At 56.6% G+C, this 19,092-nt stretch overlaps 1 protein-coding gene across 4 annotated transcripts in view; it reads right to left on the minus strand.

Annotated features, from left to right (window-relative positions):
• FOXP4 (forkhead box P4) overlaps positions 1 to 18,574 on the minus strand; it is a 50,977-nt gene extending 32,403 nt beyond the window's left edge. For 2 of the 4 annotated variants that reach the window (XM_070456461.1, XM_070456458.1), the window contains exons 1-2: positions 18,047 to 18,573; positions 828 to 1,062 (exon numbers count right to left, since the gene is read on the minus strand). In XM_070456461.1, the coding sequence (XP_070312562.1) occupies positions 828 to 1,046 (219 nt within the window). In that variant the 5' untranslated portion in view covers positions 1,047 to 1,062; positions 18,047 to 18,573. Of the gene's footprint in view, positions 1 to 827; positions 1,063 to 18,046 lie in introns of all 4 variants that reach the window. The other 2 variants (XM_070456459.1, XM_070456460.1) reach the window with 2 other exon arrangements.
• Positions 18,575 to 19,092: the final 518 nt, after the last annotated feature.

A 19,092-nucleotide genomic window follows, 5' to 3' on the forward strand; every position in this document is an offset into this window, starting at 1 on the left:
ACCAGCAGTGATTTGAGAAGCAAAGTCAAATAAGAGAAGGAGCATCCCAAGGCCAGGCTGGCTGGGCCGGTTCTCCTGAACTTGTCAAGCATGATTTTCCCTTTTTCCCCGGGTGGGGCCAGGAACTGGGGCCCCTGCTCTGTCATAACCCAACCAGGCTCCCCACCCTAAGGCCTCCTGATCCTCAGAGAGGCTGGTCTTGGACTCCTGACCTCTGCAGTTTAGGGTGGGAATGAAGGGGGAAGAGGGAGGAGGGTACAGACAGAGGTTCCCAGTCCGGGCACTAAAAATGGAGGCCTGCCTCTGCCTGCTCCTCTTGAACTTCCCCCAGGTGCACTGACCCCTGGTGCCTGTGAGCTGACTCACAGCCTGGATCAGGGGCCCCGAGGCAGAGGCGCAGGTGGGGAACGCATTACAATACAAACAAAGTAAAGATACCAGTGTGTGCAGAGCCCCCTCGGCCAAAGAGCATACACCCAGAGCAGGGCCTCCCTCCCCTCAACCCTGTTTGTTAACTTAGCCAGAGTGCAGGAGGAGAGCCCAGGTGTGAGCCTGCTGTCCAGACATCTGTCTGCCCTTGTGGGCATTTCTGAGCCTAAGCCCGGAGATCTCAGGGCCCACAGCCACACCACCCTTTCTGGAAGAGCTGCTCTTCCCTGGCCTTAGTGATCACTAGAGGGAGGGGGGTGGTCTCTGCTGGCTGGACCTTCTCAAGAAGGTTAAGGGAAGGCAGCTAGGCTGAAAGCAGAGGCCCCCCAGGAGCCAGAATGTAGGAGCAGGGGTCTGGCATCCCTTCCAGGTGGCTGGGGAGGCGTGCTGGCTCCTACCTGTTGCTGCTGGAAGTGCAGGAGCTCCGCGGGGCTCATCTCGCCGTTGCTGTCCGCGCCCACGGCTGAGTCCCTGCCCGCACCGCCTGCGGCAGGGCCTGCAGCCCCGCCGCCGCTACTGCCGCCGCCGCCGCCATCGGCCTGCCCGGAGAGGCTGCCCACGCCGTTCTGACCAGACGGAGCTGACCTGATTGTCTCCGAGGCGGATTCCACCATCATGTCGCTCTAGCGGGACCTGGAGAGGGAGGAGAGACGTGGGGGAGGGGCTGAGGCGCGAAGGCTGGACGGGCAGAGCTGGCCAGCAAGGGATGCCCCCCAACACCCCCGTCCCCAAACAACACAACCCCACCGAGTCCTGGGGTGGCTTCTCCCTCTCAACTTCCTGAAGGCCGACCCTGGGACCCCTGTTAGGGCACAGACCCTCCTAACATCACCCTCCCCCCAGGCCCAGGTGGGGGCAGCTCCAGACTGTAGCTGAGGTGCGCCCATTGCCCCATATTTCCTCGAGGGGGCGAAGCCCCACCCCCAAACCTGTTCAGGCCTCTCCCTCCAAGCTAGTGTGTAAGGCAGAGCCAGGATGGGCAGGGGTCTGCAAGGACTTAAAAGCAGGTGAGGTATTCACTGGGAGCCACCATATTGCTTCCCCTCAACACCTGTGATGCCCATTGTGTTTATTCCCCCCAGCCCGAGAGCTCCCCAACGGCAGGGCCTCCTTTCCCAGACGCAACACAAGCAGCTGCCATCTGCCTAGCACCTACTACTGGATGCCAGTCCCTCAGCTGGGCCTGGAGCTGTGCCCCAGGATCGGGGGTAGCAGGTGGTCCAACACCCCTGACCTTCCATTCTAAGGCCCTCAGCCCAGCACCTGGCCCAAAGCTGATTTGCTGTGTTTACTGTCTCCACAGGCACCCGGACCCATTCTCACAAGAATTGTGGGAGACCCCTCCTTTCATCCTGATTTTACAGATGGGAAACTGAGGGTCCAGATCGTCAGGAGATTTACCCAAGGCCGAGCTAAGGCCTGAATCCTGTGTCGTCTTCCCCCATGTCCCCAAACTGCCTCTCAAGCAGTGGCAAAAACATGCTCAGAACGACAAGAGGATATGACTGGGATGGCCAAGGCCAGTGAGGAAGGGGCCTGCGGTTCCTTCTGCATCTCATGGAGGTTGCACTATCTCAGACACCTGTTACACAGGCCGAAGCAGATGGGGGGCTTCAGTGGGCTGAGCTGTTCTCAAAGGCTGGGGTCTCCAGCTGTCGCCAAAGCCACAGTCCCTTGAGAGGAATACTGATTTCAGCCAACAAGACACAGTGGTACCCACTACTGATCTCTGACAGGAGTCTTTAAACTCCCTACCTCAGTTTCTTTGTCTGTAGAAGGAATTTCTCCCAGCCTCAGAGTCCCGTGAGGAGTAAATAAAACAGCACACACAAACCACCTGCAGAATCAAGGGCCAATAATGACTGGCCCCTTCTTCACCTGTCCTCTATCTACAAGTAGAGGATGAAGGCCCTGGGCTTGGAGAGGTCGAAGACTTGGCCCAGATCACACAAACGAGGGGTGGAAGTCAGCCGGTGATCTTTCCTCCCCTTCTTGATTCCCTTTGGCCTTTGCAGACCCCACAGACACATGGAGTCCCTGGCCCAATAAGCGGGTACAGGAGGGCCTTAACAGACCAACGGCTGGAAGAGATTGATTGCCTTAGTTTCTTCTCCAAGGAGGCAGCTCCTGAATTCTTTCACTCTGGAAGAACTCTTTCCCGTCACCCTACTGAGCCCCTTGCTGTTTTTGTCCCCACTGTCAGCAGAATGGGAAGGACAGTGAGGGTGTGGGGGGAACTGGGGGGACAGAGCACTGCCGAGGGCCCATGGGGAGGCCACTAGTCCACGCATGCCACATCACACTTGCTCTTGTGACGACCTGTGCGGCCTCCTGGGTGACCCTGCGCTGCTGGAGTGTCCCTTCTTCTCTGCCTGCTCCCAAGGGCTTTTTACAAACCCCTCCTCCCCCCAGCTGCAGCTCCCAATCCTGGGTTCTGAGAGGAGTTGGGCCGGGGGCAAGGGCAAGGTTGGGGGTGACGGTTCGGAAGAGATTGAGCACTCGGTCTTGGGCCTTAATGGCCGTGTCAGCCCGGGGGCCAGTGGCTGCCAAATGATGGATGGGGTGGACACCATCCTCCACCCACCAGAGCACAGGGCTCCAGCCCCCTGCCCACAACCACCCACTCCAATCCCCCCCAGCAGCCTACAGAGCACCTTCCTGCACTCAGGCCTGGGCCCCCCGCCACCCGAGCAGGAGACAGCAGGGCCGCTCTGCTCTCCCTCGGCCTGACCCTGGCCCTGATTCCAAGTCTAGCTGCCCTGAGATCTGAGAACTCCTGGGCCCCTGGAGACAAAGACCAGAGCCTCAGGAGTGTGTGTGTGTGTGTACAGGAGAAAGAGAGAATCCAGCAGTTTCTTCCTTGGGGTAAGGGAGAATACCCCCCTTCCCACACTCACACACACACCATAAAGTTGATCAGACAGCAAGTTTGGAGAAAAGGAGAAAAAAGAAGGATGCAAACAGAAGTGTCCTTTTCTTTTCTTTTTTATTGGGGGGGGAGAGATAGAGCGACACCCAGTGAACAACATAATTGCTGCAATGTGGCATGTAATAATAGCTATTCAAGGGCTGATCATTCATATTAAACAGGGTGAAGCAAGCCTCTCATTTGCATGCTTGAGATTATATGCATTTGAAAAGTCATTTCCGCAGGGTGTATGAATGGCATTAATTTCCACGTGGCCCGCTGCTCTGCCCCCTCCCCGGGGGCCTTCAACTCCTTCCAGGCTCCTGCCCGCCCACCAGCACGCACCCAAACCTGCAGGTGAGTGCTCCCAGGAATCTCCACACCCTCACCTCTGCCCTGAGACACCTGCCCTCCCGAGGGGAAGCACCTGGGCAGCAGGCAGCCTCATGCTCTCCGCTGGGTGATGTAACAGCACTGGGGTGTTCCCTGCACTGTGGGTGAGCAGGTTCTGGGTGCCTGGGACCCAGCCAGGTAGGGGTGGGGTGCTGGAGGCAGGCCTTGATATCAGCGCCTGCTTCCCATATGGATGGGGGAGAAAGCCAATGTCCATGGGAACCTGGACTCTGGCTGGAGGAGACAGGGGCCTGAGTGTCAGGGCGTCTGAGCTCAGTCACAAGCAGCTGTGACTCTTTTCCCTCCTCCTCCGGGCTTCCGTTTCCCTGTCTCTGCGTGGCGAGGTGGTCCTGAAGGTCTCTTCGGACTTGGAAGCTCCAGGAGGAAAACTCCCCGGTCAGTGTGTTCATAAGAAACCACCACGTTCTAGTGACGGCTGAGAGACACGGAGGGTCTACCTGAATCACAGCTGGCCCTTTCCCAAAGGGAAATGCAGGTCTCAAAATTCCCAGTGGAGACCTGGGCTGCCTGCTGTGGTACTGAGGGGGCCCCTCCAAGAGCCCCCTCCTCTGTTCACTGCCCCCCTGCCAAGCCAGCTCCAGCCCTGGGCACCCCTGTCCTCAGCAAAGCGCTGCTGACTGACCACCTGCCCGAGCCAAGAGGCGCTCTGGGAAGGGGACCGTCTGGTTTCAAGGGCCAGCTGGGTGACCTTGGGCCAGTCACGGGTTGCTTTTTCTTCCTTCAAATGGACACGTAAGGAGAGGGAACAAGATCTTTCTAGAACTCGCTATAATTGATCGGGCCATAGCCACCCCAGCCTTCCCTGAACCCTCCCCTGCCGCAAGCTGGGAGCAGCGCGGAGTCATCCCCTGCGCTCCAGGATTTCTCCGTGGGGTGCTGGTCCTACCCTGGGGCAGTTCCCGTTTCAGCTCTCTCAGGGCTCCCCTGGGGCGCCAGGGCACCTGACAGCCTCTGGCCAGTTACGGAAGAAAGGAAGGAAGCAGGGTCAAAGCCGCAACCGCCTCTTCCGCTCCTGGGGAGTCTGCGGGGCCGCCGGGGGCTCTCCCACCTCCCCCGAGGCTCCTGGCCCTTCTAAACACGCGTGTTCGCAGCAAGACCGGCTCCGAACGCGCCGGGTCCGCCTCTGTCCCCTCCCTGGCCGGAAGTGACGAGTTCCACCCACCTTGGGGCCAAAGGGAGGACCCAAGGTTTAGGGTGTTTTTTTTGGGGGGGGGGGGAGAAAAGGAACAGGGAGCCCCACACGCGGAGAAACCTTTTGTGCCTCTTCCGCGGGCCCATATGGTGTACTGAGTATTAATTACCGTAGCTTTTTAATTAACAATCGCTTAATCTGAGCGATTGCCATGACACCCTATGCCTCGCCGCGAACCCGCGCCGCCCGCTCATCAATTAATTTTTATTGACGTTTTCTTCCCCAAACAGGCACAATACCAGGGTTTTCCAATTAACACCTCCGCGATCTCTAATTAGTGCAATTAACAGACTGACGGATGCCCGGAGTTTACCCGCAAGGGAGGGAGGGATCGAGGGAAGGGAAGGGGCGGGGCAGCCCCCAGAGCGCTCTCACACACGTGCGTGCGCGCAGCCGGAGAAGGGGCGCACCCCCAGCTCTCAGGGGGAGCCCGGCTGGTGGGGGCATGACCACAGGTAACCTGTACCCAGAGCAGTGGTGGTGATTTGAGTTGAAAATGCAGACACCGGTTCAGGCCCTTGGGAAACCTAGAATATAGTCAGGGGGGCAGTTGAAAGCCTGAGACTGGAAGTTGGGAAGCTGGCTTCTAGCCCCACCTCTGTCACCAATTTGCAGTTTAACTTGGGGCAAGTTCTTCCGTTTCCTTCTCTGTAGGATGATGGGAGAAACTGGACCAGATGTAGCTATCTATTTACAATGTATATACTCCTATCAACTTCCAAGAAAGGCTGGGAAGCAGACTGCAATAAAAGATAGACAAAGCTACTTAAAATACAATACCATGGGGGTAGTACACCGGAGAATAAATGGGCCAAGACCTTAAGTCAGAGGATCTCAAGCTTCAGTGCATCAAAATCACCTTGGGGGGCTTGTTAAAATACAGATTACTGGGCTCCGGGCCTGGAGCTTCTGATTTTAGGCCTGGAGTGCCCTGAGAATTCATATCTTAAAAGTTCCTAGGTGATGCTGATTTGGCCTGTCCAAGGCAACAGCAGGGCTCCAACGACAAGCACTGGCTTCAGTTATGAGCTTCCTGGTGACTAAAACAAGGTGATCTACCTCCAAGACCGTTCATTCATTCAACATGGATTTCATGCCCAGTTAAGCCAAGCACTGAGTGAGGACGTATCTACAGATACTGCAACTTGGTCCTAGCCCCCAACAGGCTTATAAAACTCAAACAAGCCAGCGGAGGTGTCCTGGGTGTTTTGAGGGCAACTGGTAATAACAGAGGTACAATTTCACCTTTTTTTTCTGAGTAAATTTGGCATTTGTCTTTTTGAAAGTTTAGCCAGTAGTGTGAAGTTTTGGCCACGAACGAAGTCATTCTTCTCTTTCTTCCAATGCTGCCCAGGAGAATATTTCACCAGCAACGACCCTTCATTCATTCACTGGTTCAACAAATATTTAAGCACCTACCCATGTGCCAGGCTGTGTGTGTACAGACCTGAGTAGGCCTTGCACTCCGGGAGCTATGTCCCCACGAGGTGAGGAAGACGACAAATAAGGACACATGTAGATAAGCTCAAATAAAATAAATTCTATAAATATGAGTACAGGCAACAAATAAAGGACTCAATTTATATGGAGGGGCAAGGAAGGCTTCTTTTTAAGAACTGGCATCTATACTTAGAAATGAAGAATAAGCAGGTATCGGTCAGGCAAAGTGTACACTGAATGCAGGGGGAACAGCATCTGCAGAAGCCCTGATTTTACAAGAACAGTCACTGGTTTCTGAAGACTTCCTTCAGAGCAAAGAGTCTTTGAACTGGATACATTTCTGGATTACATAAAAAGACATGGGACCCCGCTCCGTGCAGTGGTTCAGACTTCACCTTCCAAAGCAGGGCGTGTGGGTTCAATCCTTGGTTGGGGAACTAAGATCCCACATGCCTCGTGGCCAAAAAAACAAAACGTAAAACAGAAGCAATGTTCTAATAAATGCAATAAAAGACTTAAAAATAGTCCACATAGGGGGGAAAAAAAAAGTTTCCAAGATAGGTTCTCATAAGGTGTAATTTAGAGAAAAAAAAAGTCACACATAAGCAGGTACCACATGGAACAGAGCGTGGGGCTGCCTTTTATTTCCTTCCTTCCCTTTCTTTTCCTCCTCCTCCTCTAGCTGTCCTGCTATCAGATCTCACTTGTGTCAAGGGACATAAAGCAGAGGGCTCTTCAGAACAATGAGCACTGGCATTTCAAGCACCTGAAGGATACTTCCCAATCTGTCATCCCAAGGCCTGGGATCCCTTTGCCCATCCAGCTCAGGCCCCAAAGGCCCACTGGCTTTGGACCACCAGGTGAGAGGAGGGAGGGCTCCAGAAGGAGCCCTGGGGGCCTCGGCCTTTCCTCCCGCCGCTCATTGGACATCCTACCTGCTGACCCTGCCTTGGTCTCTTATTAGCTCTGTAATTAGAACATGAACAGTGAGGTCACCATCGGAGCCTTGGTTTCTTTGTCACATGATGTTAATACAGTAACCCTTCCTTACAGGGCTGCTGCGGTATTGCTGCCTGAAGGTGTTTAGAGAAGGCTACTTACTACTGTTGTGGGGAACCCAGCAAACCCAGATGCCACCCCCTCATCCCAGCCCTGACACTGGGGCCCCACCCATTCCAGGCTCGTCCATTTTCACTTTCTTCAGCACTTGAGGACAGTGAGACAGAACACAAGGGTTAGAATGTCTCTGTAGCTCCCAATCGGGTCCCCAAAGCAGGGCAGGGTGATGCGAGCCCCATGACTGCTTGGAGCTCTGATCAGCCCGGGCAGTGTCTCTCCTCAGGCAGAGGGGGCCATCAGAGCTCCAGGAAAAAGCTCAATCCCTCTCCAGGGCCTTCCCTGGACTGTGGGATGCTCTTGTGTGGGTCAGAGTCTGGCACCCTGGGCTTTCTGCTAAGAGTCTCACTTCAGCCTAAGAGTCTCCCTGAACGACACACTGGGAACTATCTGGTGTCCAACTTCAGGGATCATCGAGGCCTCTTCTTAGTACAAAACTTCCAAGCCCAAGGAGCTAGTGCACAGGCCAGGATAAGGACGTGCCTCTTAAAAGCCTGCAGCAACCTCTGATTTGGAAGGTGAACTGCCATTCCAGGATTCTCTGCTCTAGGTTCTCCCCCAAGTTTCAAATAACTTTATCTTCTAATCTTAAAAGTTAGACATCTTGGTAGAAACATGTGAAGAGGAAATAAATGAATAGTACCTGTAAGTCTACCAGCTGGAGAGCTAGACTTTGGGGCCCCACCCCTTTCAGTCTTGTCTATTTCCACTCTCTTTGGGCATATAAACTTCTAAAACATGAGCTTGGGTTCATCATCTGTACATGGTTTGAGTTTTTGTTTTCCCACTCACCACTTACTATCATAACCATTTCCACACAACAGCAAATATTTTAATCAGCAGTTTTTAGTGGTCACAGAGGGTACTGGCATTAGGGCACACAGAAGTGAATAAAACACAGCCCTTGCTGGGGGGAGGGGGGTTATAGTTTGGTGGAGAGAGAGAGACACAGGCAAACACAAGCATTAAAAAATATCCATACCTATGCTGTGTGCTAAGTAGCTTCAGTCGGGTCCAACTCTTTGCAACCCTATGGACTGTAGCCTGCCAGGCTCTACTGTCCAGGGGACGCTCCAGGCAAGAATACTGCAGTGGGTTGCCATGCCCTCCTCCAAGGGATCTTCCTGACCGAAGGAGCGACCTCATGTCCCCTGTAATAGTGCCACCTGGGAAGCTCCCACCTGGGCTCTACCTTGGATCAGTTTAATTGGATTCTCTGGGGAGTCAGATCTAGGCATGGATAATTTTTAAAGTATTCTAAATTTCAAGTACAGCCAGGGTTGAGAACCGACTACACAACACACAGCTTTGCCAGTGTTATGGTCAGTAGAAACTGGAGAAGCGGGCTGGCTATGGATGCCTAGAGGGAGTAGGATGCTCTGGGAAGGCTTCCTGTGGAAGGTGACTTCTGAGCTGAGTCTTCGGTAAGTGAAGCCTGGGCACACAATTTGTGAATATATTTTAGTAACAACTATTCCACTCACAGAGTCCTTGCAAGTTCTTTCCCATATCCTGTCACACACAACCTGGCACTCACTATGACAGATGAAGGAACCACACTTTGAGGAAGTTTAGTGATGTTTCAAGGTTTCTTGGCTGCTAGGAGGTTGAGCCAAACTGAAACCCTACAGCTCTTCTGACTCCCAAACCAGAGCTCTTCCTTGGAATTCTATCTCAAGTGGCAAAGCCTGGAGGGCGGTCACTGGAATTTCCCAGGAATCTGAACCTTTCCTCACCACCATCACCATGCCCCAGCCCCAGCCCCAGTGCACTTTTCACTGGCTCCGGCCCCAAAATGCTTCCACCAGGCCCTAGCAAGGTGGCCTCCCTCAACACTTCTTCCCAGTACCATGACCAAAAGAAAGAATTAACAATAAGAAAAAAAAAAGAGAACCAAAGAGCCCACTCCATCTCATTAAGAAAGTAAACATAAGAGCCATCTAAGTGTCTAATTAAGCTTCTAATTAGTCCCTGCTTGTTACTAATGCAAATTAGATTACTCCGCTTAACTACAGCATGTCCACAACACCCTTGTTAATTGCGGCCTTTTGAAATTAAATTACTCCCTAATTAGCATATCAAAGCCATTGATTCGGAGCTGGGAAAGATGAGGGCAAGAGGAGCCGAATGCCAAGTTTGGTTAATCAGAGGTGGCTAATTAAACAGTGCCGCCTTTCGTGGGGGGCCTGCTGGTTAAGGGGTGGGGTACTCACCCAGGGCCTGAGAGGCCATCTGGAGCATGGATCTGGTAGTGCCCCTGGCACCAGAGGGCTCCCGTGGGCACAGGAACGGCTCCTGCTTACCTGGGACAGACCAGTGGTCTGGTCTTCTCTGGCCCCGGCCCCTCCGTCTCCCCTGACGATACTAGCGGTGGCATTTACAGGAATCTTGGGTACCAACTCAGAGGCATCCAAAAAACACATCCATATTCAAATGTGCAAGATACAGCATCCTTCCACATCTTTCTCCCTGTTCCAACCTTCCAGAAAGGTTACTGCTGTCCAGTGCTTCTCTAGTCCCCACCTGTGGTTCCATTCTTGGAAGAAAGTCTCCTCTCCCCCAACAAAAAGTACATTAAGTTTCTGTTGGGGATGGCAGGTAAGAGGGTGATGACTTTCATAGAGGGGTTCAACTTCAGCTTAGAACAGACCCCTCAAGACATAAGACCCTAAAATTCCCTCCGTGGTAGAATGAAGGGGTGAAAAATTCATCTACCACCATCAGTTCTTAAACAGCTATGCAAGAATTAGATGTGGGTAAGGCTGTCCTTAAAGGTCTTCTCTGAGCTTGTACAGACCTTGCAAAGCCTCTCAGACACCCGCCCTGCCTAGTGCTTCCTAGAATACTGAAGTGAAAGTGAAGTCGTTCCGCTGTGTCCGACTCTTAGCGACCCCATGGACTGTAGCCTCCGTCCAAGGGATTTTCCAGGCAAGAATACTGGAGTGGGTTGCCATTTCAGCAAAATCTCCATGACAAAGTTGCTAACTCAACCCCAGCCTATCTTTACCCCACAGAAATGCAGGCTCCATGTTTGATAGTTTGGGTTTTTCAACAGAAGCCAAGCAGGGATATTGATGTGAAATTTACCACTGCAATAAACTTTGTGAGAGCCAACAAAGTGGTGAAGTTAGTCCATCTGGGACCTCAGTCCTGGGGCCAGCATTCTAGAGGGGCAAGCTCCAGTCAGCTGTGTGACCCTGGACAAGTTAATCACCTCTCTGGGCCAGGGGACCTCACTTGTTGAAAAGAACAAGGAGAGGAGGTATGTGAAATGGCAAATCACAGTTCCTCAGTCAGGGTCTGGTGACCACCTCGTTCCACTCTGTACCTGACATAATCCCTTCCCAGACTTGGGATGTCTTCTAGAACCTTCCTCCTCCATCTTCCCTGCAGAAGGCAGAGTCTGACCTTCCAGGTGTCTGGCAGGAGTTACACACCTGTGCCCTCTGCTGTACATTTAACAGATCAGCCCTGGTGGGGGCAAGAGATTTTAAATGCCTCATCTAAAAAGGACAACTTTCACAAGAATAAAATCTTGGTGACTGACGGTCCCTAGCCTGGTCCACCAATGTCTCCTCCGCCAACTAGGATGTGTATCTGTGTGTACACAATTCTATCCCCAGATCTTCCTACCCCAGTCCTCCTCTCCAAGTTTCTCACCAGCAGACCTCGAAGCACACAGAATCAAGGTCATGGCCAAATTTCCGAAGGGTTTGGTTTTGCTGATGAATGCAGGGATCAAACCGGGCCAGGGGAGAGGAAGCCTGCCCCACATCCCCCAGCACTCAGAAGGGTGAACCTCAGGTAGTGTCCAGTTCATGGGTAACCATCCAAGCCAAAGTGGGCTAAAGGGCCCATAGCAGTGGTTTTATTTTAGAAAATAAATTTCAAAGCAGGAAGAGAAACGGGGAAGGGGTGAGGCTGTCCTGGTGTGAGGGGGAGGGCAGAACGGCAGCACACAAGGGCCAAGCTGCAGCCCGCCTCGCTGAGCTCTCTCTCCCAAAGAGATTCAATTAATTGATAACAAGAGGCATCAAATTAATTTCTGGAGGATGTGAGATTCTGATGAAGGAAAATCTTCGTAGATGGGGATCGGGAGGGAGGGGGCGCGCAGCGGCCCCTCTAATCAGGCTCCGCTGCCTAATTGGGGGGGAGGAGACTTGCCTGGGCCTCAGGGTCGCTGCCCCGCGCTCCACAGCGCCCCTGTAGGGCAGGAACCACGGAGGCGGTGGAACAAAGGGGGCCGGTCTCCTCTCTCTCTCAACTCCCAATCCCCCCAATTCACAGCTGCGGGAAAGTGGGGAGCAGAAGAGGGGAATGTGGGTGCTCCCTCCCCAGCGGTACTGTCAGGAAAACCGGGACTCAGAGAGGGGAGCATCATGGTCCATGGTCAAGGTCGCAGAGGGAATGAGCAAGAGGGTAGCGGTGCGCTCACCCGAGCCCCTCACCAGCGAGCCTCAGACCCACGCAACCCAGACCGGCCCCAAGCTCAAGGAGGTCAGCACAAGCGTGGGAGATCCTCCCTGTAGCTGAAAGACTTGAGGCCACCAGGCCCCTCTTCCAGAGTTCCCTGGACCTCTCAAAAGCCCCCAGCATCTTTTCGGAGAGGGCCGAAGACACTCGGCGCGCACGACCCAGCGCTCAGGTCTCAGAGATCGAGGAGCTGCAGGCACCTCGCACTGAGGCGCTCGCGGAGGCTCAGGGAAACACTGTCCGGGCGAGCAATCCAGAACGAGTGCGCTCAGCTGGAGCGCGAGGACGCTCCTGGGAGCCCCGGAGGCTTCCGAAGGGAAAGATTCCCCTAAGTGGACCGACTACGCACCCTCAGCATCCAACCTTCGCAAGCACCTGAGACTCTGACCCGACCCGAACCGGAGATGCGGAAGCCTGGAGGAACACTGCGCCCAAACACCAGCGGCAGCCACCCCTCCCTCGGTCTCCTGTAAATCCGGAGTCCCCATCCCTCCCCAAATGCCCCTCCAGCAGCGTGCCCTTTTCTTTCAGGGTGCCATACACTCTGCCCAAAGAACCCGCTGAAGGAGAGAGAGGAGGAAGTATATGCTACCCTCTTTTGGAACAACTTCCTTCGGCCTGGGTCTCCTGGAAGCCTGAGCTCCAGAGCTGGGAAACCGAATCTGACGGAGTCAGCCGGCTGCCGGCTGGCCGCCGGATTGAAGAAACTACAGAAGCCCCTTCACCAGCCCACTGGGCCGGTTTTCCCTCCACACAGCTCAGCCATCCTGCAGGCTCAGCCGCTAGGACCTGGCATCCTGTTCAGGCTGGGGAGCCTGCCCCCCCCCAACCCAGCACCTGTGGGAAAGAGCCTCCCTGGGGTACTTGCTCCATTTCTGATTTTCCAAGTTGCAAGCGAGCCACCTCTTCTAAAACCTCTTTGCCCAGAGACTCCGACAGCTCAGCAGTGGAGCCACGACACACAGTGATGGCTCCACAAGGTTTGTGGAATCCAGGGCTCCAATCCCCGACCCACCCTTCCCTCCAGTCACCATCGTCTGTCTCTTCCTTCACGGCCTGAGGAAATTCTGGGTAACTTCCTCCCGCTGACCCTGCCTATCGTGAACAAACACGGAGGGTCACTAGTCTACACGGCTACTCTGTAACCGTCTGAGAAAGACCCACCATCTCACCTCCATTCCTTCCCATCTGCACTTGTGGCCCAGGTCAGGTGTTGTCAGAAACTTCCAGTGGGAGAGAAAAGACCCTTTCCCCACGCCCTGCACCACCAATGACCCCACCCAGCTTCTGGTCCCAGCTTGGGAGGCTCCAGTTGGGCAGAGGCTGGGGCCTGGGGAGGGAGGCAGAGCTGCTGGGCCCGGGGCGGGGGGCGGGGGCGGGGAGGGGGGGGGAACAGGCTGCAGGGGACAAGGATCAAAGGAAGGAAGAGCATCAGCCTGGCCGAGGCCAGAATGGCTCACTCCTTGAGGCACTAGAAGCTTTGACTCTATAGCCCAGCACACTGTGGCCTTGTCCAAGTGAGTATCTTTTGTGCTGGGAGCTCTTGGTTTCTAGCTCAGGCAGGCATGCTCTGAATCCAGGCTCTTTCCAGGGCCCACCTGAACGCTACTTCACAACTGTATCTGCAAGCCTCGGGGTGGGGGTGGGGGTGTTGGAATAGAGGGTTCCTGCTGTGCCCCCCAACATGGCAGCCGTGGGTGAAGGTAGGCATTTCCATGGAGAATCCAGGAAGGCAACAATGAAATAGACAGTGACTTCACCCTCAAGGGAAGGAGCTTTTTGCTTCTCCAAGGTGATCCATCCAGAGGTGGGTCCCAGAATGATTTGAGACTGCCAGCCAAATCTGTCTTCCATAAGACTGTGTGAGCCAGCATTCCAAACCATAGGAGTCTCCCTTTTTTGGATAAAGATGGTGCCATTTTTCCTCCTCTGTGTTCTAGGGTATTATCCCTCCCACTTTTGTGTCCACGAGCACCTTAGGATGCTGGGGGGAGGTGGACCTTCCAGGGTCTTGTGCAGCTGAGAGATCCCAAGTCCTGAGCCCAGATCCTCCCTTAAAAGGAAGACAGGAAGGGAAAATCCAGCCTCCTCGTTGGAGGGCTGAGGGGGACCCAGGCTTGAGCCCGTGAAAGAAGGAAGGGGAGTGGCAAGCCCTCCTATCCCCTCCTTTCTCCCTTCCCCACAGTAGAGGCTCAAGCCCTACCTGTGGGAGTTCTAGGAGCCCCACCACTAACTATGTGACCTCAGACAAGCTGTTTCTTCTCTCTAGGCTTTATTTTCCTAACTCTTAAAATGGAGATTAATTTCCAGTCCATCATGTGGCCTGGCAGTGCTGGGAACCTAATAAATGCTACCCCTTGGTCAGTACTATGGTATGCCAGGCACTGTTCTAGGTACTTTACACCTGCTCTTCCATCCCACTGGCAAACAGGCTCTCAACTGCTATCACTGACCTACTTTATGCATAAGAAAACTGTGGTTTGAAGAACTTAATTAAGTTCTCCAGAGTCCCATTATCACTGGCAGGTTCCAAAGCCTTTTCCCCTGTGACCCAAGTTCTGCCCTGGGGAGGCCCGAGTTCCTTGCCCTGAGCTCCGGAGTCCTGGCACCAAGTCATAGGAAGCCACTTCAGTCACTAGAGCCTCAGCATACAGTCAAAAACAGTGCCCATCCTGCCCTGGTCTGGGAAGCTGGGAGCTTTTGAAGGGAAACTGTGCTAGAGCCCCTTGGATGGAAGTATTACTTTGCACTGCTGCTGCTGCTAAGTCACTTCAGTCGTGTCCGACTCTGTGTGACCCCACAGATGGCAGCCGACCAGGCTCCTCTATCCCTGGGATTCTCCAGGCAATAATACACAGTTTGGATTATTAAAAAAGTAAAGACACTGTGCCTGCTTGGGAGGCGCTGGAGGGTTTGCATTTCAGCTGGAGAGACAGGAAAGCCACCAGATTAGTGGGGCAGCAAAGGATTAGGACATAGGGAAGAAGGGTGCAGCCACGCCAGGCGTCGCAGATCAGGGAAGGCTTCTTGGGGAGATGACCCTTCCCCTCCTTGCACCTCACACCTCTCTTCTGACAAAGACACCCTTGCACCACCCTCCTCTCTCTAATGTCTTGTCTGCCTTTCCTACCCTGAAAATGTGCAGACCCCAGCCCTCACAGCTTGGGCACTCCAATGCCCAGCCTGGGAGCTGCCCGGACAGTGTAGGGGCTCAGCAAACCCTTGGGGGATTAATGTATTAAAGGACCCTCCCACCACTCCTCCAACTTTCCAGCCCCTAAGGAAGAGGTGTGTTTAGAGTAGGGGCCCAGCAGGATATGCACATTCCTGGCAAGAAGGGACCTACCTGCCAGCAGCCAGAAAGGAAGTTTCTGGCCAAAGGCAGAGGAAAGCGAGTGAGGTAGGGGTGTCCAGGTGTGAGAAGGGACAGGACCTTTTGCAAGTTGGGCCCAAACTGGCCCCCCACCCCACCCCTGCATTCCCCCACATTGGTGTCAGGTTTTTCTCTCCTTGGGCTCAGGGGTTTACCAACTCCATAACTCCTGCAAAACCTGCCCAGGACCGGGAGAGGGAGAGAAAACCCCACCCAGCAATCAAGCACTTTGTGCCAGAAGAAAAGGCTCCCATGGCCCCCCAGCTTAGTGCCGAGGTTAGGATGGGGGAGGGGTATGGTAGTGAGGGGGGGATCCAGGAGAGATTCAGATGGGGGCAGGGGCGGGGGAGCAAAGCCACTTCCACCTGATGCCACTTTGCCCCACTGATGACAGAGGGAGTGACAGCAGATGGGGAGCCCACGAGACAGTCATGCTTCCGAGAGGCTCAGATCTAAGGGTGCCGGAGCGGGCAAGCTGTCCAGGTGCCCATAGCACGGTCCCAGGGCCCCCCCTCCTGCCTGCCAGGTGACAGAGAGCCCAGAACCCAGGCAAAACAAAGTTTCTCAAGTTAAAACCAAAACAAAACAAGCCTGCAGATTTCCCCTCCCTGCAGCAGTTTTCTGCCAGGTTGGGCAGGGTTGGCTGAGGCAGGGGCTGTCTGAGGTGGGTGGCTCTCCTGAAAGCAGCTGGGGCCTGGCAAGCTTACTGGGCCTTTGCCCCTTCCCCCCCACCCCCACCCCACCCACTAGCTTACTAGGAAGGTCATCAGCTTGAAATGCCCAGTGCCAATAGCATTCAGTCCCGGTTCCCGCAAATAGTGAATGTCTGGGTTCAAATTCTTGGTGTCGAGGTCTTCATTACCCGCTGTGTTCCACAATGGGACTGGTCAGACTCTCCCTTGACTACAGGCTGTATAGATGATCCCACAGCTCCTTCCTTCTGGGTGGGAGAAGGGGGCACCCAGGCGAGCCTCCAGCTCCAACCCTAGCTGCCTCTCAAACTGTGCTCCTGAACCCCTCAATCCCAGACCCAACACAGTTCGCTCTGGGACAGTCCAGGCACGTGCTTTAATGCGGGATGAAGATGCTCAAGTTCAAGTGAAAACCCGCATTGGCCAAAATGCTCCTGGGCTTTTCTCAGCAACCACCGGGATGAAAGCTTCAGACCCGGGTTTTCTCCTGGGGCACCTCACCTCCAACCTCTGCTCCGGCCTGCGAGGTCAATCAGCAGGTAGACCCGGCCCAGGGATGCAAGACATGCGGGTGATCTCCAGATGGCTTAAACCCAGGCACGGAGGGAGCGAGGAAATCAGCGGGGCGGGGGTTGGCAAGAGAAGCCGGCAATACACAGGGCCGAGCCCGGTGTTCTATATGGGCTCAGGGTCTCGGCGTTCCCATATCCTCTTCTCCCAACCAGGAGAGTCCGGGTGGGACGCCCAAGTGTTCACGAAGTCGCCCCAGTTGGAGTTGGAGAGAAGGAATCCGCAGCCGTTAGGGCCTCTGACTCAGAATCCGCCTCCCGCGAAAGCACACGCTCCTTTGCCGAGGAGGCCAGGACCCCAGGCAGCTCAGGGCGCCCCGCTTTCTAGCGCCTCGGGATCTAGCCGGGCTCAGCTCAAGTTAGTTAGGCGCTGATGGGGAGCGCAAGGCTGGAGCGCTGCCGGGGTGACCGCCGCTCGGGGAGAAGCGGCTGCGGGGGGGGGGGGGGGGGGGGGGCTGTCCAGGAAGATGCCACAGTCCTGGGTCTGAGGAGGGGGGGGGGGGGCCGACTTGGTTATCCCGGGACACTCTTCCCAGGCGACCTCCGAGTCCTGCTGCCGCCTTCTCCCCCCCCCCCCCCGCCCCCGTATGGTGAGGCGGCGCTCTCTCCAAATGGGGCGAATAAAGATATCCATGGGGTCACCCCCACCCTCCAGCACCGGCGCACAAAATCACAAGAGGCCGTTTCTAGACGCTCTCAAGTCCCCAAGAAGTTTTCCTCTCGTATCTCCCAGCCGACCCAGGGGTGGAGGAAAGGAGACGACTGGCCCCGGAACCTCCGAGATGCGACCCCGGCAAACCGAGTCCCCTCCTCACCCAAGGCGACGCGGAGAGTTGGACTGCGGTCTCCCCCGTCCCCATCTGGCTGCCTCCGGCGCGTCTTGGGGAATCCTGGACAGACTGGGGTTGGGGGAGCCCGCTTCACCACTTCCCTCCCCGGCGCAGCAAAGTCTAGGCCGGGAAGTACTCTTTGTCTCATTCGGGGAGTGTGTGTGTGTGGGGGGGGCGGTGGTCGTTCCCCCAAGACACCCCATTCCCCGCGGCTAGTCCGGGAGGGGGCTGGTCCTAGATTTTTGGGGGATGGCGGGCCTTAAGTGGTCTTTCCAGCCCCCCGCCCCCACCCCGGCCGACCTCCGCTGCCCACCCCCCGCCGCCGCGCCATAGCCCCCACCTGTTCCCCAGGCAGCTCCGGGCCGCGGGGGCCTGAGCCGGGGGCGGGTTGTCGCAGCCCCGCGGGGTCAGGGCGCCGCAGCCGGCCCCGGCTGGAACAAAGTGCGCCGGCCTGGGCCCGGCTCCTCCCGGCGCCCGGCGCGTCTCCGGCGGGCAGTTTGCAAACACAAAGTGAGCCAGTGAGCGGGCGAGAGAGTGCGCGAGCGAGGGAGTTGGGCTGGTCACCGGCCCAGCCCCCACCCGCGTCCCCGGGCTCGGCCGGCCACCTTACCTGTCCAGCCCGGCCGCTCCGTGCGGGCTCCGGCCCGTCAGCCCGCGCGGGGCATGGGGCTCGCTCGGGTCGCCGCCCGGGCCCGCCGCCGCCGCCGCCCGCTGGGGCTGCCCCTCCGCGCCGCCCGGCGCCGCGCAGCTCCCGGGCGCCCTCCCTCCGCGCCGCGCCGGCCGGCCGCCCGCCGCGCGCCCTAGCCTCGCCGGGGCATCGCACTTTGGGGGCGGCTCGGCTCGCTCCGGCTCTGCTGCTCCTTCTCGATCCTCCCGCGACGCTTGTTCGCTCGCTCCGCCGCCGGGGCTCCGGGACCCCGGCGTCCCCGCCCCCGGCCCAGCCCTGGTTCCGGCCCGGGCTCCTCCCCGCCGCGCCGCCGCCGCCGCCTGCGCCGCGCCCTCTTCGCGGGCTGGGGTGGGTGGGGGGCGCTCCGTCCCGGCCGCCGGCCGCACGCTCCGGTCCGTAGGGGCGGCCGGCTCCAGACTCCGAGGGGCTGCGACTGAGCCCGGGCAGCGAGTGGCTGCGAGCGGGCGGCACGCGGGCGGGGCGGGAGGGGGCGGGGGAGGCGGGGAAGGAGGGAGCGCGCCGAGAGCCAGGGAGGAGGGAGCCGGCGCGCGGCGGAGGGAGGGCACACCAACTTCTAGCGCTACCATAATTCGCCTAAAGCAGGTGCAGCAACTTTCACCCGGCCCCGCAGCCGGCGGCGAGCGAAAGGAGACCACGTGTACCAAACTTTAGAGGACGAAAAAATGGGGAAGACGTAGGGCTGTGGATCTGTAAAAAGGAGGTGGGGGTGGGGGGAAGTGGAGGGACCCCAGGGATTCACCCTGGCTTTGCGAATCCCGAGGCGCGCTTCGCAAACCCCAGCCTTTCTCCGGAGTCTGGAGGGACGGCCAAGCCCTTGCTCCCACACGGTTCATTGGTTCCCGGCGGGCTGTGCCCCGCGCAGGGAGTGGCCGGGGGCCCCCAGAGCCCGGAGCCGGCCGGTGTCCTTCCTACCCTCCCTTCTGAGCCCCGCTGCGTAGGGCTGGGGGGGCGTGTGCTTTTGAAGCGAG

Source organism: Odocoileus virginianus, chromosome 27, assembly GCF_023699985.2.
Source record: "Odocoileus virginianus isolate 20LAN1187 ecotype Illinois chromosome 27, Ovbor_1.2, whole genome shotgun sequence".
NCBI classification, from domain to species: domain Eukaryota; kingdom Metazoa; phylum Chordata; class Mammalia; order Artiodactyla; family Cervidae; genus Odocoileus; species Odocoileus virginianus.